General features: G+C 45.0%; 1 protein-coding gene across 10 annotated transcripts in view; it reads left to right on the top strand.

Annotated features, from left to right (window-relative positions):
- LOC139578645 (KICSTOR complex protein SZT2-like) overlaps window positions 1-27,429 on the top strand; it is a 117,033-nt gene that overhangs the window by 25,543 nt on the left and 64,061 nt on the right. For 8 of the 10 annotated variants that reach the window (XM_071406519.1, XM_071406520.1, XM_071406523.1 and 5 more), the window contains exons 20-38: window positions 2,383-2,605; window positions 2,826-3,026; window positions 3,270-3,367; window positions 3,642-3,780; window positions 4,258-4,551; window positions 4,735-4,942; window positions 5,502-5,549; window positions 6,993-7,120; window positions 9,624-9,882; window positions 10,287-10,461; window positions 10,579-10,677; window positions 10,817-10,889; window positions 12,840-13,160; window positions 13,831-13,969; window positions 14,314-14,430; window positions 14,930-14,999; window positions 24,345-24,530; window positions 24,744-25,037; window positions 25,255-25,687. In XM_071406519.1, the coding sequence (XP_071262620.1) occupies window positions 2,383-2,605; window positions 2,826-3,026; window positions 3,270-3,367; window positions 3,642-3,780; window positions 4,258-4,551; window positions 4,735-4,942; window positions 5,502-5,549; window positions 6,993-7,120; window positions 9,624-9,882; window positions 10,287-10,461; window positions 10,579-10,677; window positions 10,817-10,889; window positions 12,840-13,160; window positions 13,831-13,969; window positions 14,314-14,430; window positions 14,930-14,999; window positions 24,345-24,530; window positions 24,744-25,037; window positions 25,255-25,687 (3,505 nt within the window). The remainder of the gene's footprint in view (window positions 1-2,382; window positions 2,606-2,825; window positions 3,027-3,269; window positions 3,368-3,641; window positions 3,781-4,257; window positions 4,552-4,734; window positions 4,943-5,501; window positions 5,550-6,992; window positions 7,121-9,623; window positions 9,883-10,286; window positions 10,462-10,578; window positions 10,678-10,816; window positions 10,890-12,839; window positions 13,161-13,830; window positions 13,970-14,313; window positions 14,431-14,929; window positions 15,000-24,344; window positions 24,531-24,743; window positions 25,038-25,254; window positions 25,688-27,429) is intronic. The other 2 variants (XM_071406522.1, XM_071406529.1) reach the window with 1 other exon arrangement.

Raw genomic sequence — 27,429 nt, forward strand, 5'->3', positions numbered from 1 at the left:
TTTACAGAAATACCTGTGTAAAGGCCATATTACAGAGAAGGAACTTCTTGAGGCAATTCAATATTTTCAGTCTGGAAAACATCCAGGACTTGATGCTGTATCATACATTTTTTATGTACTCAAAGATCCCTTATGCGTATGTTTTAATTACTCCTTTAAAAATGGTAGACTTTCAGGTACTCAATAAGAAGATATGATTTTCATTACTACTGAAACAGGACCCAGGTGGTAAGTATAAAGATCCAGTCCATTTAAAAAAAACTGGAGGCCTCTTACACTTCAATGTTGTGATGCAAAAATCCTGGCGAAATGCATAGCACATAGAATAAAAAAAGGTTTTACCAGATATTGTTCATCCTGATCAGACAGGTTTTTTACATGGACGATATATTGGAGATAATATACAACAATTACTTGAAACAGTGGAACATTATGAAACGTCAAAGATACCAGGCCTGGTCTTCATAGCAGATTTTGAAAAGGCGTTTGATAAAGTACGACTACAATTTATATATAAATGCCTGGGCTACTTTAATTTTGGTGAATCTTTTATACAATGGGTTATTGTTATGTAAGCAACCCCAGGTGCAAAATAGTAAATCATGGTTACTTCTCAGAAAGTATTGAGCTTTTAAGAGGAGTAAAACAAGACTGTCCATTGTCTCCGTATCTATTTATTTTGGCCATTGAAATGCTAGCTATTAAAATTATATCCAACAAGAACATCAATGGGTTAGAAATCCAGGGGTTAAAAACAAAAGTGTCAATGTATGCCGATGACTCTAGTTTTTTCTTAAGTCCGCAATCTGCATCCTTGCACTGTCACATTGAAGATCTTGATCCCTTTTCTAGCCTACCTGGACTAAAACCTAATTATGACAAGTGTACCATATTACGTATTGGATCGTTAAAAGAAACAATGTTAACACTACCTAGTAGTTTACTAATGAAATGGGTGGATGGTGAAGTAGACATACTTGGTATTCACATCTCAAAAAATATAAATGAACTTACCACAAACAATTTCAGTAGGTTTGCAAAAATAGATTATATTCTGCAACCATTGAGAGGTAAATACTTGTCTTTTATGGAAAAATCACATTGATTTAACTCTGGTCCTATCAAAGTTTACTTACTAATGGTGCTGCCTACTCTAGATAACTCGTTTTTTTTAATCATATGGCAAAAAATGTCACTTTATTTGTAATGCTAAGACAGCCACATTTAATTTTGTCTATATAATGAATATGAGTTTGGTGGGGCTAAAATGATTAAATATTAAAGCTTTAAACCTCTTACTAAAAGCTTCACTAATACATAGATTATACTTCAACCCAAAATGGTTCTCCAGTAGATTATTAAGAAAGGCTCATCCTTTGTTCAAAATGGCCTTTTTGCCTTTATACAGATTACAACTTCTCATTTCCGACTAATTGAAAGTATCACCCTTTCTTAAACAAGCCACACAAAGCTGGTTACAAGTAACATTTTATCCTCCAGAAAAAAGAGAAGGAATATTACAACAAATATTATGGTTAAAATCAAAACCATTCTTTATGGATTTTTTGGGTTGAAAAGGATTGGAATAAAAAAAAATATATACCAGTTTCATTTGAGGACAAAAATGTTGACAGCTGAGCCATACAGGTTGCAAAATAAATGGGAAGATATGTTCAATGTACCGATTCCATGGCACATGGTACAGTACATGAATGGATACAAAAAACAACACTTGAGTCAACACATTTCAATTTACATTTTTATCCAAAATTATTGCCACCAACAGAATGTTATATTTATGGGGCATACAACAATCTTAGCTCTGTAGATTTTGCCTGCGAAGAGACAGAATCACTAGATCATTTATTCTGGTATTGTCCCTATCTAGCTTGTTTCTGGTCACAGGTTGAGGAATTGTTAACAAAAAAAAATCTCAACATTGACTTAAAATGAACCTTACAAATAGCAGTGTTGGGTGATTTGGAAAGCCATAGTCAATGAATCAGCAATATAATAATACTTGTAGGAAAGATTTTCATATTTTGCTCACAATCTGTGGATGAAATGCGATTAGAAAGGGCAAACATTAATGTAAACATCACAGCACATTTGAAAAATATATGGCACATGGAAACCAAATGAGGTGGGTCTATGGTGATAAGTGGGATGGGCTGAGTGGTGGGATTAAAGCGCTTATGTTCAGTAATGTATTATTGTTATGCGATTGCTCTATATAAAAGTACCACCTATCTAAAATGTATATGTAAAATGCAGAAAATATGTAGCAGAAAAGCTGTAAAAACAGTGTGTCCTCCGAAGAGTGGTGCTGGTGGATGGGCTAATAGAAAAAAATAAACGAATGTGAATTTACGTTATCCACAGATCTTCCCCCGGGATCTGACCTGTATGTCCACCATTATGACGTTTGAGTACCTTAGCCAGCTGTGCCAGAACAAGGAGCAGGTGTACCCTCCAATTGGGACCGCTGCAGCAGAACCCCCTGCCTCTGAGGACTGCATCCACACTGTTCCCTTCCAGTTTGACCTCATCGAGCTGCTGCCCAAGTGCCAACAGATAGAAATCTTCTTCCTCACTCTCAGCAGAGGTGAATTTTATCATGTTATTATGTCCTCAAGTATCTTATTGTTATCAAACATGAATTTATACATTTTTGCTAAATCAAGGATTCCCTGCGACTGTTAGTCCAACACCTTAGCCATTACACCAAAAAGTCCAAACCTCTTGACATGGTCACTAGGTGTTGTCGCTGCAATATTATGAAGGTGGTGGATGAATTAATGAATACTTATTTGTGTGTATTGCAGTGGAGAACGAGGAGGTGTCCCAGAGCACCCCCTATATTCCCAACGAGCTCCTGCTGAGCCTGTTCCACAGCAGCTTGCAACAGGAGCTCAGTGACCGGGAGATCCCATTGGCTGACCAGGACAACGTCACCTTCATGCATCACATCCTAGACAGGGAACGAGACGGACATGTTGCACCCTTCTCTCTACCGGTCATCAGAGGTAGGCTTTGTGAATGTGTGCCTCTGCTATGCATCTGCTTGCTCTTTGGGGTCTAGGCTGGGTGAATGTAAAACACTTTGTGACAACTGTTGATGTAGAAATGGCTTTATGAATACATGTTGACTGACGGAAAAGAACAGAATCCTGCTAATGATCGTATTCATTATGTAACAACATCCTATACTCCTGCACACATTTTTTAAATGTTATTTGCCTTGCCATGTGGTTACTTTCCCTTCACAGAAGAGTGCCTGAAACCCCCAGAGAGACAGGACACAGTGATGTCCTTCCACACTACAGGGAGCAGTAAGGAGGTGACAGGATCAACCAGTACCCTTCAGGTAAACCTTTTAACCAGTCTGCATTCTCTCTTCAGGGAAATAAATCCAGAATGTTCCTCCTTGACATTGATATCGGTTTTATGCGGTGTAAAAACAATGTAAAACCACCAGTGGGCCCGAGGTTCTGTTTTGGATGTCCGGACATGGTTTACACGACCCTCTTCTTCGTCTCATTGAAACTCTGTCCACCTTGGGGAAAACATTATGTTTAGTCTATTTTGTAGCACTTGTCCTCTCAGTTATGCCCGGTGAGTTTGTCCCCTCTTTCTCTCAGAGTTTCAGCAATGCAGACCTGGTGGATGAGGAGCCAGTCCCAGTGGAGAGGGATGGGTCTACCCCTCAGTGGAAGTGTTACGCCAAGTACATCAGCCCCCAACAGATCCTACTGACCTTCCTCCCTGCCACCTTCACAGGTAGGTACCCCGCTACTGCTCCCTGTGCTCTGCTGTAGTTGTGTCATGTGCGTGTATGAATAGGACAGAGCTACAGATCTTTTCTACTCATTAATCAAGTGGGGGCTCCACTCTAGTTATAGGAATCCTATGTATTTAGGCTAGCCACCAGCCTGGCATTGTGCTAGTTTTAACTGATTGTAATCGACATGCTTATCATCATAAAGTGGTACAGCAACAGTGCTGTGTGTTCGTAGATGTTGGTAACCCCCCCCAAATATATAATAAATAACCAGCAATTGCACTTGACCTATCCCCCCCCCCCCCCCCCCCCCACCTTCTTGCTCGGACTCCACTGATAGCTACGTTTATTGAGGAAAAATTTACGTTCTATGCCTGTGACGTGGTTGTAGCACCGAGCTATCTTAAGACGAATGCACTGACTGTAAGTCGCTCTGCAAAATGTTTGAGTTCAACATTGTTGTGTTTTCTCTGCAGATGTCCAGATGTTGATGTTGTCTGGGCTGGAGACCGAGCCCCAGGATAACGGAGATGATGACGACACCCTGACTTCTGGCAACAAATCACAGGTTGATTCTCACTCTGGCTCCACCAATGTGCTGAATGGTGGGTTGAGTAGCGGGTTGAGGTCCCCCATGCTCTCCCCTGGTGGTGGTGGTTCTGTGGGACCCAGGTCACCCCTGCTCTCCCCTGGATCTGGGAGCTCCACGGTGGAGCAGGACAACTGGGAGAGCCGTCTCTCTGAGCCTGAAAATGGCACCAAAGGTGCAGGTAAGTACTGTAGGATTATTGCATCATTAGTCCTTTGCTACTAACATACTGTACCTTCTCAGTAACCCAACCCTCTCTCTTTCTATCCCCCTCTCTCTGCAATAACATAATGTTACTGTTGTGAAAGGGAAGGGATGGGATGGGGCTCCCTGAGCAAATTGGAAATTACTCTCTCTCTCTCAGGTGTGGAGGAGAGGGACGGGGTGCAGTTCGCTGAGCCCCAGAAGAGAGACTTCCACATCACGTTCAGTCGCCAGGCGTCCCAGCAGAGCTCAGGGGACCTGTCCCGTCCGCGCTGCCCTGTATATGTCTATAACTGTTCCCTGGACTCTCTGAAGGATCAGCTACTCAATCCCCACTCTAACAGACAGCCAAGGGACATCTTCTTCAGGTACCCAGTAAAACACACACACACACACACACACACACACACACACACACACACACACACACACACACACACACACACACACACACACACACACACACACACACACACACACTGATGGGGAGCACATCTGGGTTCAAATAGGATTTGTTTTCTTTCAAATACTTTAGCTGCACTTGATTGAGGATGGATCGTTCCACATGCAATGTTATCACTTGAATATTCTCAGAAGTGGAAAATCCAGCCGTCTGGGACTGAGGAGTATTGAGGAGGAAACAATTTCAATTTGAACCCAGGTCTTGGGAGGGGAATACAGCAGTTCCAAGGCTCCATGTATTCAGCACTTTACTTTTCATCAGTTTAATCACCTTACCATCCATCATATGTGACTGACTCTTGAAACGCTCTCAGTCAGAAGTCCTACCATGCCATACCCGATTATACCCTTCATAAGTCTACCCTTCACTCAACATTGGCTGCCAGCAAGCTCATTGTTGTTGGTTGAGTACCATGCTAACGTTGTGCACCTCTGATTGTTTTCCTATACTACGGTGATAAATAGACCTCAAGACGCTGACTCCTGGGAGATGCATCAGCAGATGAAGTTCAGGTAGCACAGCACAGCTAGCTTACTGCTGCTTCCATCATCCTGCCGCGCACCTCGCCCCCCCGATCCTCCTCTTCCACCTCCCCCCATCCTCCTCCCCTCCGTCCCTTCCTGGTGTAGAGCTGTGGTGAGATCAATCTCAATGAATCTCTCCTCAATTCCTTGCATCTTATCTCCTTGCGTCCTTCTCAAAAGACATAGGAGAAGAAAGTCTGAAGGGGGGGGACCTTGGACCTTCTCCTCCAATACAGTTGAGCAGGAGGTGAGGAGAAAGGATGCAAGGGCTCATGGAAAGATGAATTGATGGGGTTTGGAGGGACTTAGGCCTGGCCATATGCTCCTAGCTCCTCCTTTTCCAGGGAGAGGTTTCTCCTCCTCTAAGTGGGTGAGGCTGAGGCCATCACTCTCACTCAATCCAGGCCTGTGTTGCTATTGGGAGGTTGGTATCTGCCTCCAGATAAGACTGTTGCCTCTAGATATTTTGTCTTTATATTCATTTACATAACTGAAGGCTTGACTTCACAACGCAAGGCACTTATGTTTGCTGGAGCTCAAACTTCTTGTAGGAGGCTGTCTCTCTCTCTGCAGTCAGATACCAATGGGTGGAACTGTCCAAAATCAACATGTCTGCTGTGTAAACTGACAATATCTAACTTATTGCATGTTCCCAGAAAATCTAATTTGGTTCATGCAGTTGCAGTATTTTTTTTTTTCAAGCGTCTCTGGGGGGGTGTGGTGACTTTTTACAGACGCTCCTTGATGCCATGGGCGTGGTGCTTTGGAAATCTCTCCTCTAAGCCTGTGATTAAACAATTCATGTGTTTTTAATGAATAAACAAGTTCCTTTGTACTCTTTTTCTTTTTCACCTGCAAGTTCCAAGTCAAATATGGGAATTATACACTTGTGTATCATGGTACAGGACTGGCCATGTGTTGATCTCCAGATTAACATTAGACACATAGTATTGACATATTGGATACATTTTCGGAGGGGTTTATTTCCCCCCGTTAAAAAGCACGCTTCGGAGCTCTGTTGTTCAGTGACCGCTCAAGCTAATAGACTTTTAACAGCATCCTCCTCAATGCATAATGCAACATTACATGGAGCTGGACAGTGTGTTTCTTTTCTAATGGAGATTAAATGTCATCAGAGATTTGTGTTTTTTTTTGTGGCGTGAGATTAGAGACTGTGCGTTTGCGAAGGAGACATGCGGCATGTTAATTGGGGGGTGAGATGAGATTTTGTGTTTTCAAAGGGGTGTGTAAAATAACCGTGTTATATCTGATGATGAGGCTATGCTCCCTCCTTTTCTGTGGCTTGTATGTTTCTCCCACAGATCTACTATTGGGCTTCCTGATTCTGAGCTTGCTCCTCTTCTTCTCTAATGGTGTTTGGGGTGTTTGTGTGTGTGTCCCCGGTGTGTGTCTGTCCTCTTCCTCCTGCAGGTCTCTATCTCAGGAACGCAGCAGCACTTCCTCCTGGACAGACCTGATGTCGCAGCCTCATAAACACAAGGAGCTGGCCAACTACTGCAGCCTGCTACAGGAGCACTACCACCAGTGTTACGTCACAGGTAATACACTGCTGACAGACGTGAACATTTACGGGTAACGGCCTGTCATGAGAGACCAGGTCAAAGGTGACTAGTCCAGTCTGACTGCTTAAGCTGTCTGTGTAGCTTGCATTTGACCACTGCGACAGCCAGACGTCATAAAACACCCCTTAAATAAACTGCTCAGGAAATGGGATAGTGCACCTCTACCTTCTGACTCGCAAATGACTGACGCAGAGAGGAGCCCAATGGTAATGTACCCGGCTTTATGGCACTAAAGGGACAAGAGATGGGCTACTGGTGCTGGGGACAGCAGATGGGAGGAGAAGTTTATTATTGACCACAGTATCAGCTTGTAGCTGATTCTCTTCCTATTCCCTATATAGTACACTACTTTTGATCAGGGCATTGCACCCTATTCCCTATTTAGTGCACTACTGTTGAACAGAGTCCTTTAGGCCTGTGACTCGCCACACACACACACACATACCCGAAGATAGCGCCTCCAATACTACAGAAGCAAGCACAGGGTAAAGCCGTCACCTGCGTCATCCTAGTGACGGAGAAATCTATTAGAGGAGTGTTTTAAGCTGTCATCTCAGGAATTGTTTTTATGCTGCTTTGCAGCAGGATCTGTAAACCTCAATCAGGAAGAGAGCGACTAGACAACGCACGCACACTCACACACACTAGACACAACTCTGCTTCGGCGAAATATCCGCTTCTCTCTGAAAAGCCTGATGGAATTAAATTAGTCTGGCATGCCAATTTAAATATAAATATATTCACACCACGGCAGCATCTTTTCTCTCACTGCTCACTGAGTCAAGAGGTTAACACAAAATGTAAACCTTGTGGTACTGGAAAAAAAAACTGTGGTACTAATTTTAAACCTGTTTTCTCAAGATGAATTTGATATTAACAACATCCAGATAAAAGTATTGACTAATTTGTTAGGGTATATTACAGTGCTTCAGAAAGTATTACTTTTGTTGATTACAGTGTGAAAATTGATTTTTTTTAAACAAAAGTATTTTCACCCATCTACACACAATAACCATAATGACAAAGTGAAAAAAATGCTTTTAGAGTTGTTTGCAAATTTATTGAAAATTAAACGCAGAAATATCTCATTTGCATAAGTATTCACACCCCTGAGTCACTACATGTTAAAATCAGCTTTGGCAGCGATTACAGCTGGATCTATCTGGGTGAGTCTCTAAGAGCTTTGCACACCTGGATTGTACAATATTTGCACATTATTATTTTTTTCAAGCTCTCTCAAGTTGGTTATTGATCGTTGCTAGACAGACATTTTCAAGTCTTGCCATATATTTTCAAGGAAATGTAAGTCCAAACTGTAACTTGGCCACTCAGGAACAATCAAAACTTCCTAGTCCTTGCCGATGACAAGCATACCCATAACATATGAAGAGTGGTACTCAGTGATGTGTTGGATTTTCCTCAAACATAATGCTTTGTATTCAGGACATAAAGTTAATTTCTTTGCCAATCTTTTTGCAGTTTTACTTTAGTGCTTTATTGCAAACAGGATGTATGTTTTGGAATATTTTTATTCTGTACAGGCTTCCTTCTTTTCACTTTGTCATTTAGGTTAGTTTTGTGGAGTAACTACAATGTTGATCCATCCTATCACAGCAATTAAACTCTAAATGTTTTAAGTCCCCATTGGCCTCATGGTGAAATCCCTGAGCGGTTTTCTTTCTCTCCGGCAGCTGAGTTAGGAAGGACGCCTGTATCTTTTTAGTGACTGGGTGTATTAATACACCACCCAAAGTGTAATTAATAACTTCACCATGCTCAAAGGGATATTCAATGTCTGCTTCTTTGAGGCATTGTGGTTGAAACTGTTTTTGAAATTCACTGCTCGACTGAGGGAAATTCACTGCTCGACTATGGTGTACAGAGATGAGGTAGTCATTAAACAATCATGTACATTTTTATGTGACTTGTTAAGCTACTTTTTACTCCTGAACTTATTTAGGCTTGCCATAACAAAGGGGTTTTATACTTATTGACTCAAGACATTTCAGCATTGTTTGTAAACATTTCTAAAACCATAATTCCACTTTGACATTATCAGGTATTGTAGGCCAGTGACACAAAATATCAATGTAATCAATTTTAAATTCAGGCTGTAACACAACACAATTTGGAAAATGCTCATGGGGTGTGAGTGCTTTCTGAAGGCACTGTTTTTTTATGTGGATTTATGTGCTGACCTTGACTGAACTTAACATGGAATAGTTGGCCAGATTTGTATTTGAGAGTATAGTGTAAGGTTTTTGACGATGTAGCTTAGATATTCCTTGCATCCTCTCCCCTCCCCTCATTTTCAGATTACATTGGAGAAGGTCCACTTTTACGTTCTCCTTTAACCTTTCTGCAGTTGAGAAGGAGGCGAGGAGATAAAGACTTGAGGAATCGTGGAAAGATGAATTAAGACAGAGCAGGCATGGATCTGAAATGCGTGCGTGTGCATGATCGTGTTCTCTCCCCCTAGGTGTGTACCGCAGCCTGCAGCAGTCCCACAGCATCAGTTCCCAGGACTTGCTGACAGCCATGGACTACTGTGAGGAGTCTCTCCAGGAGATAGACATCACTTCCTTCCTCCAGACGCTCTGTGGACACATCCGGGTGTTCCGAGAGCGCCATGGAGACGGAGGGGTCAGGGGTCACAGCATCACCCCCGCCACCTTCACCATCGGAGAGGCTGAGGAAGACGGGCCGGTCAAGAGAGGACCTATGGCCTCCTCATCCAGGTACTACTGAGACCTAGAGAGCAGTTACCCATTTTGTGTTACCCATTCAGGGTGTGTTTGACTGGTCTGTTGTCTCTGGCTGGAGCAGCCTTCTACTTTTAATGATCAAATAAATCAAATCTAGCAATCTGGAGTTTGCACTTTAGCGACTATCCCACGTCCCTGACAAACTAAATCAAGGGCACCTGAAGTATATTACATATTTTATATACATATTTGACCCAGGTCGGCTACAGAATGATCCTCAGAATGTTATCTGACCTTGGTTCAGAACTTAATTTGCAAAGAGTGGATACATACAGTACATTTGTTTGGTTTGTTTTGGTACTTGTTTGGTTCAGACTATTGATTGACGGTGCTGAATGGTGCTCTATGAGTAAACATGACGACCTTGTGTCTGCAAGTATTGAGATGGAGGACGTGAGTGAGGCAGAGAACAGGGGGAAGGCCTCGGCCCCTAACTCCCCCCTCGGCCTGGACGAACCCCCCGGGACCATCAGGATACCAGAGTTCCCTCTGTCCCTCCTCCGCCTTCAGCAGAAGTGTGAGGTCTACCCTGACCTGCACAAAATCATACAGGTAAACAACTGAAGGATAGATAATGGTAGAATGGAAAGAAATGAGATGGATTATGTTACAATTTGATGCTCTTGTTAAAGAACAGTTTTAAAGCTAGCTAATGCCTGCATTCAACAGGACAAATTCATGGACATTGGTGCTCAGTTCTTCAAGACCGTGCCTTCCAATCCCCACTACTTCTACTACTGCCCACCATCATCTAAGAAAGAGATATGTGTATGTTATTTCCTATCCATTGTTCTCGGTTGGTATCCACCCCCAGGACACTGAAGAAGGCACTGGGGGCCGGAACATTGGTTCAGTTTTAACCTATATAGCGTTCTTCTTCTGATTTTTTTTTTGTTCTCCTCCTAAGGACTCTGATAGGGAAGAGGAGAGACGACTTAGTGAAGAGGTTGTCTCAGAGGCTGAGCCTGCTACAGAGGACGGTGGGGATCCTTGTATTTTAGTTGCTTTGATTGCTTGGTGTAACCCCCGCCTAAGATTTTATTTTATTTTTTTATTTATTTTTTTTCACCTTTATTTAACCAGGTAGGCTAGTTGAGAACAAGTTCTCATTTGCAACTGCGACCTGGCCAAGATAAAGCATAGCAGTGTGAACAGACAACACAGAGTTACACATGGAGTAAACAATAAACAAGTCAATAACATGGTAGAAAAAAAGAGAATCTATATACAATGTGTGCAAAAGGCATGAGGTAGGCAATAAATCGAATAATTACAATTTAGCAGATTAACACTGGAGTGATAAATCATCAGATGATCATGTGCAAGAAGAGATACTGGTGTGCAAAAGAGCAGAAAAGTAAATAAATAAAAGCAGTATGGGGGGTGAGGTAGGTAAATTGGGTGGGTAGTTTACAGATGGACTATGTACAGCTGCAGCGATCGGTTAGCTGCTTGGATAGCAGATTTTTAAAGTTGTTGAGGGAGATAAAAGTCTCCAACTTCAGAGATTTTTGCAATTCGTTCCAGTCGCAGGCAGCAGAGAACTGGAAGGAAAGGCGTCCAAATGAGGTTTTAGCTTTAGGGATGATCAGTGAGATACACCTGCTGGAGCGCGTGCTGCGGGTGGGTGTAGCCATCGTGACCAGTGAACTGAGATAAGGCGGCACTTTACCTAGCATAGCCTTGTAGATGACCTGGAGCCAGTGGGTCTGACGACGAACATGTAGCGAGGGCCAGCCGACTAGGGCATACAGGTCGCAGTGGTGGGTCGTATAAGGTGCTTTAGTAACAAAACGAATGGCACTGTGATAAACTGCATCCAGTTTGCTGAGTAGAGTGTTGGAAGCTATTTTGTAGATGACATCGCCGAAGTCGAGGATCGGTAGGATAGTCAGTTTTACTAGGGTAAGTTTGGCGGCGTGAGTGAAGGAGGCTTTGTTGCGGAATAGAAAGCCGATTCTTGATTTGATTTTGGATTGGAGATGTTTGATATGAGTCTGGAAGGAGAGTTTGCAGTCTAGCCAGACACCTAGGTACTTATAGATGTCCACATATTCTAGGTCAGAACCGTCCAGGGTGGTGATGCTAGTCGGGCGTGCGGGTGCAGGCAGCGAACGGTTGAAAAGCATGCATTTGGTTTTACTAGCGTTTAAGAGCAGTTGGAGGCCACGGAAGTAGTGTTGTATGGCATTGAAGCTCGTTTGGAGGTTAGATAGCACAGTGTCCAAGGAAGGGCCGGAAGTATATAGAATGGTGTCGTCTGCGTAGAGGTGGATCAGGGAATCGCCCGCAGCAAGAGCAACATCATTGATGTATACAGAGAAAAGAGTCGGCCCGAGAATTGAACCCTGTGGTACCCCCATAGAGACTGCCAGAGGACCGGACAACATGCCCTCCGATTTGACACACTGAACTCTGTCTGCAAAGTAGTTGGTGAACCAGGCAAGGCAGTCATTAGAAAAACCGAGGCTACTGAGTCTGCCGATAAGAATATGGTGATTGACAGAGTCGAAAGCCTTGGCCAGGTCGATGAAGACGGCTGCACAGTAATGTCTTTTATCGATGGCGGTTATGATGTCGTTTAGTACCTTGAGCGTGGCTGAGGTGCACCCGTGACCGGCTCGGAAACCGGATTGCACAGCGGAGAAGGTACGGTGGGATTTGAGATGGTCAGTGATCTGTTTGTTGACTTGGCTTTCGAAGACCTTAGATAGGCAGGGCAGGATGGATATAGGTCTGTAACAGTTTGGGTCCAGGGTGTCTCCCCCGTTTGAAGAGGGGGATGACCGCGGCAGCTTCTAGATAACAGTACATCAGATACTCTATACTCATCCTGTGCACCACAGAGAACATGTAGTTAAGGATACGTCATAAATCCTGTGTACTATGTCATAATGCTGTGTACTATGTCATCCTAATGTGCACCTCAGAGAACATGTCGGGCTGTTGCATCATGATGGAGAGCGACACAGACCTGGAGGTGGAGTACCAGGAGAGGGCTGGGGGCCGGAGATCCCTAGGGGCAGACGGAGAGGGGGAAGCAGGGGGAGAGGGGGAGGATGAGTCCCTGTCTGACTCCAACACCGTGAACCAGGATGAGGACTCCTTCAGCATCCTAGAGGGAGACAGCCTGTTGGAGCCAGAGGGGCCTCAGCCTGAGATGCCTCCGCTGTTCGTCCACCTCACCTGCTCTGTTAACATAAAGAGCTGCCACGGATCCATGCCCATAACCACGCTACCCACCTGCCTGGGTGAGTACACACTGTACCTGACAACCGTCACAGAAGAGACACAAGCCAATAGACAGTGTGTGACTCAGACCTGGTGTTTATCTCAAGGCCATCAGACTGTTAAATAGCCATCACTAACCGGCTACCACCCGGTTACTCAACCTTGCACCTTAGAGGCTGCTGCCCTATGTACATAGACATGGAATCACTGGTCACTTGAATCATGTTTACATACTGCTTTACTCATTTCATATGTGTGTTTACTGTATTCTACAGTATTTTAGTCAATGCCATTCTGACATAGCTCATCCTAATATTTATAAGTTTCTTAATTTCATTATTTTACTTTTAGATTTGTGTGTTGTTGTGAATTGTTAGATACTACTGCACTGTTGGCTCTAGGAACACAAGCATTTCGCTACACCCGCAATAACATCTGCTAAATATGTGTTTGTGACCAATAAAAGGTTATTTGATAGCTTCACTTTATTGAGTTTGTCCGGCACAATGGAACCAGTGGACTAGTTCCAAAAGTGCTAAACTTTCCCATCTGGCACTCCAAGCAGGCTCACTCCGACAGTCAAAGTATTTGAAACACAACAAATACTATTTGACCCCAGTTCTGCTGTGAATTTTCATAATGCTATTAAATGCCCTGCTGTTTGTGTTGACGTGTACTGTTTTGTTACAGGTGAGGTGATCACATGTCTGGAGAATGCAGAGGCCCTGCAGGCTCTTGATCTGAATGATCTGTCTGTCACATTGGACATCTTTGTCCTCACCTTACCCCTAGAGATCGAGGGTATGCAGTCTGACTTGAGGCACAACAGGTGAGAATTTTAGATCCTACTTGAGAAATATGTGGAACAAAATTAAATAACAAAAAAAAATGCATCTGTTTGTTCTTGGATTCATTTGTGTTCGTATGGTAAGGTGCCCTTTGTTAAACCAGGTTTGTAAAAACATTGAAAGAACTTGGAGCTTAAACTAGGATATTAGTCATTAGGATAGGCACTCTTACCAGATACGTTGTCATTGGAATGATAATGACAATAATGACTCTTACAATGTGTAAGAGCATAACCCTGTGCTGTATACTTTCGTCATTTCCACATACAGTAGGATCTTTCACTAAAAGATGATCACGTTAACTAACGGGCTGCACTCTCTCCAGGTACACGTCAGAGAGCAGTGTGTCTCTGAACCGTTCTCCAGGCCAGCCCTCCTCCTACCGCTCTGATGAGGAGCTGATGGGCAACTTGGACAGCCTGAGAGGAGTAGGGGTCGACGGGTGAGTCATTAGGAAGAATGGTGAAAATAGTAGCCTGGTTCTATATCTGTTTGTGCTGTATAGCTGTTGTCATTTGGCTCTACAGCACACACACATCTGGTACCAGGCTAGAGGAGTAGTGGTTGACGGGTGAGTGGTCTGAAGGGTAGGGATACATTGGGCTAAGAAAGCATGTTGAGCAGTCCTTGGCTGCCTGCATGATCATTTCACGGAGGCTAAACAGAGATTCTCTTTGGCAGCATAACCTCTTATCCATCCATTCTTCGTAGTGCCGTTATTTGTTTCGCAGATAAATTGTCCTGATACGACCCATACCAGCTCACTGTCTGTCAACTGATTTAACTTGTAATATATGCTGGCTACTTTCCTGTTTCAAATTTGTTACGTGGAACGTATATATTTCCCAAATTGACCTTCTCCTGTAACATACTGTATATATATGTAACACATGTAAGCCCTTTACTATTGCCTTTGTTACATTACTTCTTTATTTCAACAGGGTTGGAGGAGACCCCTTGGCCAAACTCCCAATTCCCCACAAACTAGCAGTGTTAGCCACCATGGATGAGGTAAGTTCAGTCTTTTTTATTTTATTTTTATTTAACCTTTATTTAACTAGGCAAGTCAGTTAAGAACAAATTCTTATTTACAAAGACGGCCTACCAAAAGGCAAAAGGCCTCCTGCGGGGACGAGGGCCTGGGATTAAAAATAAAAAATAAATATAGGACAAACGCACATCACAACAAGAGAGACAACACAACACTACATAAAGAGAGACTTAAGACAACAACATAGCAAAGCAACAACACATGACAACACAGCATGGTAGCAACGCAACATAACAACAACATGGTAGCAACACAACATGGTAGCAGCACAAAACATGGTACAAACATTATTGGGCACAGACAACAGCACAAAGGGCAAGAAGGTAGAGGCAACAATGCATCCACAATTGTCAGTAAGAGTGTTCACGATTGAGTCTTTGAATGAAGAAATTGCGATAAAACTGTCCAGTTTGAATGGTTGTTGCAGCTCGTTCCAGTCACTATCTACAGCGAACTGAAAAGAGGAGCAACCCTTATATGTGTGTGCTTTGGGGACCTTTAACAGAATGTGACTGGCAGAACGGGTGTTGTATGTGGAGGATGAGGGCTGCAGTAGATATCTCAGACAGGGTGGAGTGAGGCCTAAGAGGGTTTTATAAATACGCACCAACCAGTGGGTCTTGTGACGGGTATGCAGAGATGACCAGTTTACAGAGGAGTATAGAGTGCAGTGATGTCCTATAAGGAGCATTGGTGGCAAATCTGATGGCCGAATGGTGAAGAACATCTAGCCCCTCGAGTGCACCCTCACCTGCCGATCTATAAATTATGTCTCCGTAATCTAGCATGGGTAGGATGGTCATCTGAATCAGGGTAAATTTGGCAGCTGGGGTGAAAGAGGAAACCAAGTCTAGATGTAACTTTAGCCTGCAGCTTTGATATGTGCTGAGAGAAGGACAGTGCTCCGTCTAGCCATACTCACAAGTACTTGTATGAGGTGACTACCTCAAGCTCTAAACCCTCAGAGGTAGTAATAACACCTGTGGGAAGAGGGGCATTCTTTTTACCAGACTACATGACCTTTGCTTTGGAGGTGTTCAGAACAAGGTTAAGGGCCGAGAAAGCTTGTTGGACACTAGAAAGCTTTGTTGTAGAGCGTTTAACACAAAATCCAGCGAGGGGCCAGCTGAGTATAAGACTGTATCATCTGCATATAAATGGATGAGAGAGCTTCCTACTGCCTGAGCTATGTTGTTGATGTAAATTGAGAAGAGCGTGGGGCCTAGGATCAAGCCTTGTGGTATTCCCATGGTGACAGGCAGTGGCTGAGATAGCAGATGTTCTGACTTTATACACTGCACTCTTTGAGAGAGGTAGCTAGCAAACCAGGCCAAAGACCCCTCAGAGATACCAATACTCCTTAGCTGGCCCACTAGAATGGAATGGTCTACCATATCAAAAGTTTTGGCCAAGTCAATAAAAATAGCAGTACAATATTGCTTCGAATCAAGGGCAATGGTGACATCATTGAGGACCTTTTAGGTTGCAGTGACACATCCATAACCTGAGCGGAAACCAGATTGCATGCCAGAGGGAAAACTATAGACATCAAGAAAGCCAGGCAGTTGATTATTGACAAGTTTTTCCAACACTTTTGATAAACAGGGCAAAATAGAAATAGGCCTATAACAGTTAGGATCAGCTTGATTTCCCCCTTTAAATAAAGGACGAACTGTGGCTGCCTTCCAAGCAATGGGAACCTCCCCAGAAAGGAGAGACAGGTTAAAAAGGTCAGAGACAGGCTTGGCGATGATAGGGGCAGCAACCTTAAAGAAGAAAGGGTCTAAACCATCTGACCCAGATGTTTTTTTTTAGGTCAAGTTTAAGGAGCTCCTTTAGCACCTCGGACTCGTTGACTGCCTGCAGGGAGAAACTTTGTAGCGGGGCAGGGGAAAAAGAGGGAGAAGTATCGGGGATAGTCTCATTAGAAGGGGTGGGAGATGAGGACATGTTGGACGGGCAAGCAGGCATGGCTGAGTCAAATAGGAATCCTGACGTGGTGATTAAAGAGCTCAGCCATGTGCTTCTTGTCAGTAACAACCACATCATCAACATTAACGGACATGTGCAGCTGTGAGGAGGAGGGTTTATTCTCCAGGTCTTTAACCGTTTTCCAGAACATCTTGGGGTTAGACCCACAGAGAGAGAACTGCTCCTTAAAGTAACTCACTTTGGCCTTCCGGATAGCCTGAGTGCACTTATTTCTCATTTGCCTGAACGATAGCCGTTCAGCCTGAGTATGCGTGTGCCAAGCCTTTCACCAAATACAGTTCTTGAGGTGGATTAACTCTGCCAGATCACGGTCGAACCAAGGGCTGAACCTGTTTTTAATTCTCATTTTCTTTATGGGGGCGTGTTTGTTAACAATATCACTGAAATATCAAAAAATAAGGTCCAAGCGTCTTTGACAGAGGGGATCAAGCTGATTCTATACCATTTTACAGAGGCCAGTTCATGAAGGAAGGCTTGCTCATTACAAGTCAGGACAGGTCATTTCACTAAGCAGCTGTACAACAGTGATCACTAAGGTCATTACAGAAAACACCAGACTGATACCTATCAGGATTATTTGTGAGGATAACATCAAGGAGAGTAGCCTTTTCTGGGTGTTTGGAGTCATACCTTGTGGGGTTGGTAATAATCTGAGAAAGATTTAGGGAGTCTCATTGAATCCAAGATGGCGTAGCAGTCGGATGTGTCTTTGTCCTGTCTGTCCCGTGTAAATAGTATTCGTATTTTTCGTATACATTTCGTATATATTTTAATTTCACTTTCCATCTAGGAACTGAATATACATTCCTACATTCCGCCTCACCCAATGTGGTACGGACCTGCTATTTTTTTTTATACTTTAGAACCGTAACCCCAATCAGAAGCTAGCCAGATAACTAGCTACTAGCTAGTAGTCAGTTAGCCACTGCTGCGGTCTTCGCCCTTAACTCGGACACAGCCAGCTTCAATACCGGGCCAATACCTGCCAGTCTGCAAGCGCGATATCAACCCAGAGCATATAGGACTGCTTTTTCTCTACCACATCACCGGATTCCTGACGCAAGCTCTGGACAATTACACCGTATTATCACAGCTAGCTAGCTGCAACCGAGTGGCTACTACTGGCTAACACCTCTGTCCCGAAGCAAGCACCAGTTAGCCTTGAGCTAGCCTCGAGCTAGGCCCATCTGCCGGCTAGCCGAAGAGGTCTACCAGCGAATTCTTGGGCTACAATACCTCTTTTGCCAATTGGACTGGACCTTTTGTTTGCCGACACAGAGCCCTGCCAATCCATCACAACTGGTCTAAATCAGCTACAAGCTAATTTAGCCATTTTTTTGCCGCTGCTAGTAGCTTTTACCTTCAGCACAGACACCAGCCCTGTTATTAGCCTGGATATTACTCACCAATTTACCAGCATCGGACTGTCTCTCGACAACAACGCCGGATTCCTGCCGTAATCCCTGAGCCACTACTTCTGATCCTCACAGCTAGCTTGCCGCTAGCGCAGTTAGCGCCACTGCCACGAAGCTAGCACCAGTTAGCAAACACAATTCTACAATTCACAACCTCTCTTTCGCCATTCGGCTTGGATTCTCTGGATTCTCTGTCGACACGACCACGTCTGAGCAGACCCCCTCCGTCTGAGCAGACCACCCCCCGGGCTACTAACTTTAAACGCCGCGTGCTAGCTTAGTGGAGGCCTCCCTGCTCCATCTACGGCTGCCCCCTGGACACTATGATCACTTGGCTACATAGCTGATGCATGCTTGACTGTCCATTAATTCACGGTACTCCATTCTGTTTATTTGTGTTTTATCTGTCGGCTCTGTGCTTTAACTCAGGATCTGTGTGTAGTTAATCCGACCCTCTCTGCCTAGGCGTCGCCATTTTTACCTGTTGTTGCTGTGTTAGACTAGCACCCTGTTATTGCTGCTGTTATCTTACCTGTTGTTTTAGCTAGCTCTCCCAATCAAGACCTGCAATCACTTTATGCCTTATTGTATGTCTCTCTCAAATATCAATATGCCTTGCATACTGTTGTTCAGGCTAGTTTTCATTATCATTGTTTTGGTTTGCAATGGACCCTGTAGTTCCACTCTCCGTACCTCTGATACCCCCTTTGTCCCACCCCCCACACATGCGGTGACCTCACCCATTGAGACCAGCATGTCCAGAGATACAACCTCTCTTATCATCACCCAGTGCCTGGGCTTGCCTCCGCTGTACCCGCGCCCCTCCATACCCCTGTCTGCACATTATGCCCAGAATCTATTCTACCACGCCCATAAATCTGCTCCTTTTATTCTTTGTCCCCAACGCTCTAGGCGACCAGTTTTGATAGCCTTTAGCCGCACCCTCATCCTACTACTCCTCTGTTCCTCGGGTGATGTGGAGGTAAACCCAGGCCCTGCATGTCCCCAGTCACCCTCATTTGTTGACTTCTGTGATCGAAAAAGCCTTGGCCTCATGCATGTCAACATCAGAAGCCTCCTCCCTAAGTTTGCCTTACTCACCGCTTTAGCACACTCTACCAATCCTGATGTCCTTGCCGTGTCCGAATCCTGGCTTAGGAAGGCCACCAAAAATTCTGAGATTTCCATACCCAACTATAACACTTTCCGTCAAGATAGAACTGCCAAAGGGGGAGGAGTTGCAATCTACTGCAGAGATAGCCTGCAAAGTTCTGTCATACTTTCCAGGTCTATGCCCAAACAGTTCGAACTTCTAATTTTAAAAATTAATCTCTCCAGAAATAAGTCTCTCACTGTTGCCGCCTGCTACCGACCCCCCTCAGCTCCCAGCTGTGCCCTGGACACCATCTGTGAATTGATCGCTCCCCATCTAGCTTCAGAGTTTGTTCTGTTAGGTGACCTAAACTGGGATATGCTTAACACCCCGGCAGTCCTACAATCCAAGCTTGATGCCCTCAATCTCACACAAATCATCAAGGAACCCACCAGGTACAACCCTAAATCCGTAAACATGGGCACCCTAATAGACATTATCCTGACCAACCTGCCCTCCAAATACACCTCTGCTGTCTTCAATCAAGATCTCAGCGATCACTGCCTCATTGCCTGTATCCGCCACGGGTCCGCGGTCAAACGACCACCCCTCATCACTGTCAAACGCTCCCTAAAACACTTCTGCGAGCAGGCCTTTCTAATCGACCTGGCCCGGGTACCCTGGAAGGATATTGACCTCATCCCGTCAGTTGAGGATGCCTGGTCATTCTTTAAATGTTACTTCCTCACCATATTAGACAAGCATGCTCCGTTCAAAAAATGCAGAACCAAGAACAGATATAGCCCTTGGTTCACTCCAGACCTGACTGCCCTCGACCAGCACAAAAACATCCTGTGGCGAACTGCAATAGCATCGAAGAGCCCCCGCGATATGCAACTGTTCAGGGAAGTCAGGAACCAATACACGCAGTCAGTCAGGAAAGCAAAGGCCAGCTTTTTCAAGCAGAAATTCGCATCCTGTAGCTCTAACTCCAAAAAGTTCTGGGATACTGTAAAGTCCATGGAGAACAAGAGCACCTCCTCCCAGCTGCCCACTGCACTGAGGCTAGGTAACACGGTCACCACCGATAAATCCGTGATAATCGAAGACTTCAACAAGCATTTCTCAATGGCTGGCCATGCCTTCCTCCTGGCGACTCCAACCTTGGCCAACAGCCCCGCCCCCGCTGCTACTCGCCCAAGCCTCCCCAGCTTCTCCTTTACCCAAATCCAGATAGCAGATGTTCTGAAAGAGCTGGAAAACCTGGACCCATACAAATCAGCTGGGCTTGACAATCTGGACCCCCTATTTCTGAAACTGTCCGCCGCCATTGTCGCACCCCCTATTACCAGCCTGTTCAACCTCTCCTTCGTATCATCTGAGATCCCCAAGGATTGGAAAGCTGCCGCGGTCATCCCCCTCTTCAAAGGGGGAGACACCCTGGACCCAAACTGTTACAGACCTATATCCATCCTGCCCTGCCTATCTAAGGTCTTCGAAAGCCAAGTCAACAAACAGATCACTGACCATCTCGAATCCCACCGTACCTTCTCCGCTGTGCAATCCGGTTTCCGAGCCGGTCACGGGTGCACCTCAGCCACGCTCAAGGTACTAAACGATATCATAACCGCCATCGATAAAAGACATTACTGTGCAGCCGTCTTCATCGACCTGGCCAAGGCTTTCGACTCTGTCAATCACCATATTCTTATCGGCAGACTCAGTAGCCTCGGTTTTTCTAATGACTGCCTTGCCTGGTTCACCAACTACTTTGCAGACAGAGTTCAGTGTGTCAAATCGGAGGGCATGTTGTCCGGTCCTCTGGCAGTCTCTATGGGGGTACCACAGGGTTCAATTCTCGGGCCGACTCTTTTCTCTGTATACATCAATGATGTTGCTCTTGCTGCGGGCGATTCCCTGATCCACCTCTACGCAGACGACACCATTCTATATACTTCCGGCCCTTCCTTGGACACTGTGCTATCTAACCTCCAAACGAGCTTCAATGCCATACAACACTCCTTCCGTGGCCTCCAACTGCTCTTAAACGCTAGTAAAACCAAATGCATGCTTTTCAACCGTTCGCTGCCTGCACCCGCACGCCCGACTAGCATCACCACCCTGGACGGTTCCGACCTAGAATATGTGGACATCTATAAGTACCTAGGTGTCTGGCTAGACTGCAAACTCTCCTTCCAGACTCATATCAAACATCTCCAATCCAAAATCAAATCAAGAATCGGCTTTCTATTCCGCAACAAAGCCTCCTTCACTCACGCCGCCAAACTTACCCTAGTAAAACTGACTATCCTACCGATCCTCGACTTCGGCGATGTCATCTACAAAATAGCTTCCAACACTCTACTCAGCAAACTGGATGCAGTTTATCACAGTGCCATTCGTTTTGTTACTAAAGCACCTTATACGACCCACCACTGCGACCTGTATGCCCTAGTCGGCTGGCCCTCGCTACATGTTCGTCGTCAGACCCACTGGCTCCAGGTCATCTACAAGGCTATGCTAGGTAAAGTGCCGCCTTATCTCAGTTCACTGGTCACGATGGCTACACCCACCCGCAGCACGCGCTCCAGCAGGTGTATCTCACTGATCATCCCTAAAGCTAAAACCTAATTTGGACGCCTTTCCTTCCAGTTCTCTGCTGCCTGCGACTGGAACGAATTGCAAAAATGTCTGAAGTTGGAGACTTTTATCTCCCTCAACAACTTTAAAAATCTGCTATCCGAGCAGCTAACCGATCGCTGCAGCTGTACATAGTCCATCTGTAAACTACCCACCCAATTTACCTACCTCACCCCCCATACTGCTTTTATTTATTTACTTTTCTGCTCTTTTGCACACCAGTATTTCTTCTTGCACATGATCATCTGATGATTTATCACTCCAGTGTTAATCTGCTAAATTGTAATTATTCGATTTATTGCCTACCTCATGCCTTTTGCACACATTGTATATAGATTCTCTTTTTTTCTACCATGTTATTGACTTGTTTATTGTTTACTCCATGTGTAACTCTGTGTTGTCTGTTCACACTGCTATGCTTTATCTTGGCCAGGTCGCAGTTGCAAATGAGAACTTGTTCTCAACTAGCCTACCTGGTTAAATAAAGGTGAAAAAAGAAAAAAAAAAAAAAAAAATTGCGTTTGGACTTGGTCAAGTGGTTTAAGCATGTCCCAGTTTAGGTCACCTATTAGGACAAATTCAGACTTAGCGTAAGGGGCCAGGAGAGAGCTTAGGGCAGGTAGAGTACAGGGCGGTGCTGATGGAGGACGATAGCACCCAACAACAGTCAACAAAGAGCTATTTGAAAGTTTCATGTTTAAAACCAGCAAATCAAATTGTTTGGGGACAGACTTGGCGGAGACAACCGACCACTGAAGGTGATTCTTGGTAAAGATTGCCACTCCCCCAACTTTGGAAGATCTGTCTTGCCGAAAAAGCTTATAACCAGAAAGGTTAACATCAGTATTCAAAACACTCTTACTTAACCACGTCTCAGTAATGAATTGGGGCTAGCAACAGTAGATGGGCCAGGGTGATCAGGCACATTTTCAGATATCATCAACAGTAATACAGTCAAGGCACAGCATAGGACAGGGAGAGCTCTGCAGTGCTGATTTATATAATCTGAATGTGCATCAGATGGAAACAAGATCATATTGTACAGCAATTTCATCAGGTAACATGAAAATAAAGCCGGCGAGAGGTGGTTAGAATAGGATGGGAGGCCAAAAGTCTGTATAACCAATAGAGAGTCAAGAGTCCCGAGTGTGGGAACAAACAGTCTGTCCCATGCTTGGGTAAAGAAAGTTTGTAGTCAACAAAGTATGCAGGAGTCATGAGGCAAATAGCAAAATGCACAATAATTTTTTAAAATATATAACGACTTGGGGCTAGCCATTGTAAGTTCAGAGTCACTCTTTGCTCAGAGTCACACAGTGCGTGTGTGCTGGAGGCGAGCGAAAGCTCGGGAGAGAGGGTTGAGTGTGGTGGCGGTACTTGTACCAGACGTGGAGACAAGCCAGGGCAGACGCTGAACAGATTTCCAGGTGGAATCCAAGTTGCAGTGCAGCAGGCGACGGGAGTAGGTGTCACACGCTTTTATTTATTTCTGGAGGCAGATTTCTTGTAGAAAATGCCAGTGAATGGTCTTTGAACAGCAGGAGGGGTCTTCAGAGGACGCTTCAAAGACTGCTGCCACTTGTTGGGCCAAAAGGCCTCGACACCTTTTACTTCACACCGTAGTGCTAATTGAATTTGTATCTGGTCTGTCCTTGCAAGCTTGGGAGCCTTAACTCAGCATTCAGTCCCCATAATGTAAAATATATCCTTGTAATGTACTTTATTTTTTTTTATTTTTTTTACTTCTTGGCTTTCAAAATAGCATCATACCAAACACTACTCACTCAGTTCCAGGTTGGAATGGTGTCCTCTGGTCTCTGCTGTTTGTTTGCTAGAGCACCCTTCGTATAGCTTTAATTTGTCAAAATTAGGTTGTAGGTTTGACGTTTTGATCTGGAGCGAAGGCCATGCTGTGGAGGGTAGCATCCTGCATATTTACCTGCCGAAAAATCCAAATGTATCTATCCTTTTGTAAAAAACATGTTGAAAAATGTGAGAGCTCACATGTGTTGAATTACTTTTGATTTTGATCTCGATCTTGGAACTTCATATTGATATTGATTTGACTTTGAGCTAGTCGACCACTAAATAGCAGGAATTCACCCTGTCACTGAGCTACAGATTTCAGGCCCATTCACTCACCTCTCCCTCTCCTCTCGCTGTAGATCCGTTGGCTCTTGGAGGACGAGATTGTGTCAGCGCTGCGTCTCTCCCGGGTTATCCACTCGTCCATGCTACAGAAGGTGGCGGATCACGTGTTTCGCTCAGGCGGGCGACCACGGTGCCACTGTGAGGTCGTTCCTCTGCAGTTTGTCTTTGGCCCAGAGCAGTCCCTGGAGAAGTTCAAAGAGGTATGGTGGGAGGGTGACCAGAAGCGGTGACAGGGAGAACTGTTTTTCTTTCATAGCAAAGATGAATTTTGGCCCTTTTTTCTAGTGTGGTCAATTCGTTTTTCACATTGTCAGGAACCTTACATGTTGCATACCCAAGTGCTACTCTGACGATTTGCTTTTCAATGAGGAAAATTTATACTGACCCTCACCCTTGAATCTTCCCATCCACAGGAGTTCCGTAGGATGTCATTCTCAGGTTATCTTCTGAATGGAGAGCAAGACAACTTCTACTACATGTCTCTGAGTAGACTCCACCCCCAGAGGATCCAGGCTGCTAAGAGGCTGTCTGAGAGCACTGTCAACCCTGGGGAGGAGGGATGGAACTCCATGATTGGACGGAACTCACAGCCAACCAATCACTGTCCTGATGTGGACGACAGCGCCAGGGCTCCGTCCATTCATGGCACACGAGGAAGAAGACCTGACCACGAAGCAGAGGTGGCGAGGGTGGAGCCAGACAGTGAGGTTTGTCAAACTTTTGGGGGGAGTTTCAACCTGACCAACTAGTTTATTTCCAAGCATCCTCTTTCATGGTCCTTCCAGCCGGATTAAGGTCTCTTATATTTCAATTTATTTTTATGAATAAATGAAATATTTATGAATGTATGAATAAATTAATGGATTAATAAATGGAGGAATGTGTATGAATTTAAACTGAATTAATTATTTTATGTACCTTAAGGTTCAGGGAGAAGAGAAGAAGTCTACTGTCGGGGCTGTTAGTGAATCTGCGAGTTACCCAGCCCAGGAGCGCAGCGACACCCCAATCAAACCATCCCGAGCTGACTCAGAGGAGGGCCCTAGACCCCGCTTGAGTTCAGTTGGTGCTACCTCCCTTGTCGCGGGTGACAGCCCCCGGTTGAGTTCTGTTGGTGCCTCCACCAGTCGACCCCGACTGAGCTCTGTGGGCAGAGGAGGAGAGGAGATAAGACCTCGGCTGAGCTCCGTGGGCTCCACCTCCACCTCTACCTCTACCGCTACAGGGGACGGCGGCCAGACCAGCACCCCTCAGCTCCAGCCCAGCACTAGCACCGACCGTTCCTCAGAATACACCTCGCCCCCCAAGACCCCCTCCACAGTCAGCCTGGCCGAGTCGGTGCAGTCCACCACCCACAGTGAGTGTCCCTTTCTCTAGACCCAGACTATATCAAGTACCTTTAGTTCCAGCTGCATTGTTGGGTGGTGTTCAGTAGGGATCTTTTTTTTTTAACAAAGTGCAACAGGGGGGGTGTTCATAGACAAAACAAAGGCCTTAAAATGTCCAAAGTCTTCTCGGCCACATGTCAATAGTACCACCCCACATCAATACAGTTCAAATAGCAATTCACAATAAGCGAAACACAGGAAGATGCTGATCCCACATTGTGTGCTGATCCCCCACAAATGAAGCAATCATCCCCTTCAGGTTTCGGTTTACCCTCTCGGTCAGATTGGTCTGAGGATGGTAGGCCGTGGTCAGCTTGGCAACTACACCCCAGTAGGTACAGAGCTCTTTGTAGATTCCTGATATGAACTGCAGACCTCGGGTCAGAGAGAATTTGGTCTGGAGTCCCGAATCTGGTAAAGAACTCCCTTCGCATAATTAGAGCAATGGCAGATGCAGTGGCTCTGCGGAGTGGAAACAACTCCACCCAATCCACGGAGTCAATCACCACCTTCCGGAGACACCTGAAACCCCACCTCTTTAAGGAATACCTAGGATAGGATAAAGTAATCCTTCTAACCCCCCCCCCCCCCCCTTAAAAGAGTTAGATGCACTATTGTAAAGTGGTTGTTCCACTGGATATCATAAGGTGAATGCACCAATTTGTAAGTCGCTCTGGATAAGAGCGTCTGCTAAATGACTTAAATGCAATAAAATTAAATGCAGTGTGTGTAGTAGTCCACTACCACCAGTAAAAATTCATTCCGGGTCCCCCGGCTGGGAGGAAAATATCCCATGAGGTCAATTCCCAGCATTTCATTGGGATGGTTCACCACGGTCTGCTGCAGTTTCTCAGCAGGTCTGCCAATGTCTGGTTTGTATTTCTGCCAGACTTCACACAGTTGTACAAACTTCTTGGTATCAACCCACATGCCTGGCCAGTAAGCCACCTCCTGTAATCTTCGGTAAGTCTTAAAAACTCCAAGATGGCCACTCATGGGGTTGGCATGATAAGCTTGGATCATCTGGTCACTCAATGTAGAGGGGATAAAGATGCGGTAATGGGTGTTGTGTGTTCCATCTCCTCTTGGAGTTTTGATACACTTTATCCTGAATTATGCTGAACTTCTCATTGAAGCGACTCTTCAAGTCTTCTTCAGACAGGCTCTTGTGAATCGCCATTATGGCGGCGTCATTCTGCTGTGCTCTCCACACATACTCATCATCCAGAGGGAAGGAATCATCCAGACACTTAGCGGTTGACAACGGTGGGTGTAGTTAGTGCATGGAAGTCAGGCGCACGAGAGCAGAGATGAATGGACAATGCACTTTACTTAGGCAATCATAATACAGAACGCAACCGCGTCACAAAACAAATACCCACAGAACAAGTGAGGCAGCTAAAGTACAAAACCCAAGAACAAAGTACCGGCTGCCACAGCACTGGTAAAACAAAACCCGGCACAAACCAGCCGGAAGCGTGCCAACTTAGACAATAAACAATACCCCACACAGACATGGAGGGAACAGAGGGTTAAATACACATGTTAACTAGTAGGAGATGTAAACCAGGTGTGCAGGAAGACAAGACAAAACAAATGGAAAATGAAAGGTGGATCGGCGATGGCTAGAAGACCGGCGACGTCGACTGCCGAACGCCGCCCAAACAAGGAGAGAAACCGACTTCGGCGAAGTGGTGACAGCGGTAGTGTA

Source organism: Salvelinus alpinus, chromosome 6 (assembly GCF_045679555.1).
Source record: "Salvelinus alpinus chromosome 6, SLU_Salpinus.1, whole genome shotgun sequence".
NCBI lineage: Eukaryota > Metazoa > Chordata > Actinopteri > Salmoniformes > Salmonidae > Salvelinus > Salvelinus alpinus.